The sequence below is a fragment of the Monoraphidium neglectum genome, assembly GCF_000611645.1.
Source record: "Monoraphidium neglectum strain SAG 48.87 unplaced genomic scaffold scaffold02370, whole genome shotgun sequence".
Taxonomy (NCBI): Eukaryota; Viridiplantae; Chlorophyta; class Chlorophyceae; order Sphaeropleales; family Selenastraceae; genus Monoraphidium; species Monoraphidium neglectum.
This window is the reverse complement of record NW_014011258.1, coordinates 6456-8744: the sequence shown is the minus strand read 5'-3', so window position 1 is coordinate 8744 and position 2289 is coordinate 6456. Positions and strand designations below refer to the sequence as shown.

General features: G+C 72.3%; 1 protein-coding gene across 1 annotated transcript in view; it reads right to left on the bottom strand.

Moving 5' to 3' along the window:
* Positions 1-643: 643 nt before the first annotated feature.
* The window catches only part of MNEG_10568 (hypothetical protein), a gene marked incomplete at both ends in the record, with an annotated part of 4282 nt that continues 2636 nt past the window's right edge, over positions 644-2289 (bottom strand). The window contains one exon of the mRNA XM_014040960.1: positions 644-1941. Coding sequence (XP_013896414.1) covers positions 644-1941 — 1298 coding nt within the window. The remainder of the gene's footprint in view (positions 1942-2289) is intronic.

The following is a 2289-nucleotide window of genomic DNA, read 5'->3' as shown; positions in this document are numbered from 1 at the left end:
GCGCCCGCGCCCGCCGCGCCTGCGCCGCCCGCGCCGCCCGCCCCCCGCGCCCCGTCCGCCGCGCGGAGCCGCGCCAACCGTGCGCGCCGCAGGTTGAGCGCCCGCCGCTCCCGGCGTGTGCGCGGCTGCTGGCCGGGCCAGCGCACTAATGACAAGTCGGGCCGCACGGCCGTGTCCCGCCAGGGGCCCCGCGGCCGCTTCCCGATGTAGTCTTCCTCGTCATCGTCATCCCGCCGCCCGCCGCGGCCGCCGCGGCCGGCGCGGCGGCGGGCGATGGAGCGGCTGCGGCTGCGGAGGGCGCTGTCTCCCGCGCCCTTGGGGATGAGTTCGCCCTCGACCAGCAGGCGCGAGAGCAGCGCGGCCTCGTCATCAGAAGGCTCCATGCCCTTTGTGGGGTGAACAGAAAAAAGTGCGCGTGCGTGGTTGTGTGCGCGTTTGTTATCATGTGTGTGTGTGTGTCAGGGTGTGTGTGTACGTGTGTGAGACAGAGCGCGTGCGTACAATAGCGCGTGTACCGTGCATTCACACCAGGCAAGCTACAGGGTCAGTGCATTGGTGAGAGATGATGGCCGCACACCAGGGACAGGGGGGGGTGCTCAACAAGCCACCTGGCCCCCTCGGCGGCGCCCGCCACCCTTTCCCCTCACTCGCAGGCACCCGTGCCGCTGCGACCCTCCGCTGGCAAGGTTGCCACAATACCCAGCCCGCCCCGCACCTGCGACAGCCGACTGAGGCCCGTCATGAGCACCATCGTCTCCTCGAGGCTCATCTCCCCCATCCTCAGGCTCTGCGCGCGCCCCAGGTCCGCCAGGCGCTGCTCCAGCAGCAGCTGCTGCGCGATGCGCGCAATCTGCGCCTCCTCCTCCGCCGGGATGCCCTCGTCGTCATCGTCATCATCACTGTCGCCCAGGCTGACGGCCTCCACCTCCTCCACTTCCGCATCGCCATCGTCATCGCTGTGATCGTCGTCGTCGTCGTCGTCGTCGTCATCGCTGTCCTGGATGACGAGCTCGCCCACCGCCACGCCGCCGATCATCACGATGCCGTCCTCAGTGACCACAACCTCGGCCCCCTCCTCACCCTCCTCCGCCTCCTCCTCTTCGCCCTCGCCCTCGGCCTCCGTCTCGTCTGCAACACCCGCCCGCGGCCTCACCACTGCCTTGTCATCATCCTCGCCTCCGCCCGCGCCGCCTGCAGCTGCCGCCGCCGCAGCAGCAGCAGCAGCAGACGCAGCAGCCGCCGCTGCCGCCGCCGCAGCTGCAGCGTCCACAGGCTCACCTCCGCTCCCACCAGCCCCGGCAGAACTTGCCGCGTCCGATCCGCCGCCGCCGCCGTCGCTGCGCCCTTTGCCGCTGCCCTCTGCGGGCGCCTGGCTGAACGCACGGGCGAGCGCCAGCCGCTGCTTCAGCAAGTCTGACCGCTGTTTGACCAACTCCTCGACTTCCCGCGCCATCTCGCGCTCGGGCGACTCCTGCCTGCCGCTGCCGCTGCCGCTGCCGCTGCCGCTGCCACCGGCGCCCTCGCCGGCGCTGCCGCTGCCGCTGGGCTCTGGACTTCTGCCGGCGTCCGTCCCACGCGCCTCATCAGCAGCCCTGGCGTTGCTGTCGCTGCTGCTGGCGGCGTCGTCGCCGCGGTCGGCAGCCCTGCCGGTGCTGCTGCTGCTGCCGCTGCTATCGCCGGCGCCGCTGCCGTCGCCGACAGCCCTGCCGGTGCTGCTGCTGCTATTGCTACGGCTGCTGCTGCCGCTGCTGCCCTCGCCGCCAACGGGGGCAGCGGCGCCGCCCTTCGCCTTTGGCAGGGGCGGCAGCGCTCCCGGGAACGCGGGCCGCGGCAGCAGCGGCGGCGGAGCGTCCTCCGCTGGCCCCGGAGCCGGGCGGCCGCTGCCCAAATCGCGCCGCGGAGCGGCACCGCGGGGAGGCGCGCGCTCGCCCCGGCTCTCACCTGCTCGCACGGCGGGGTGCGGGTGGTGGTGTGATGCGGTGGGGGAATTCCGCGCCTAGTGCGAGCAAGGCGGGTGTGAGATGCCCGCCAACGCCACAAGCCGACTGCCTGGGCCACTGCAGGGCGCCGACCCATGCACACAAGACAACATTCTTTATCAAGACGTTTCAAGAGGCCGCTGCGCTTCAGGTTTGATCCCGCCGCTGCCGCTCTCTCCAGCCTTCACCACACCTGGGGAGGCGCCTTCCTCTGCCGCGCCGCCCGCCTCCTGCGCGGACGCCGTCGGGTCCTCCTCGCCGCTGCCACCCTCGCCGCTGCCCCCCTCCTTGCCGCCGCTGGCCCCGGCCC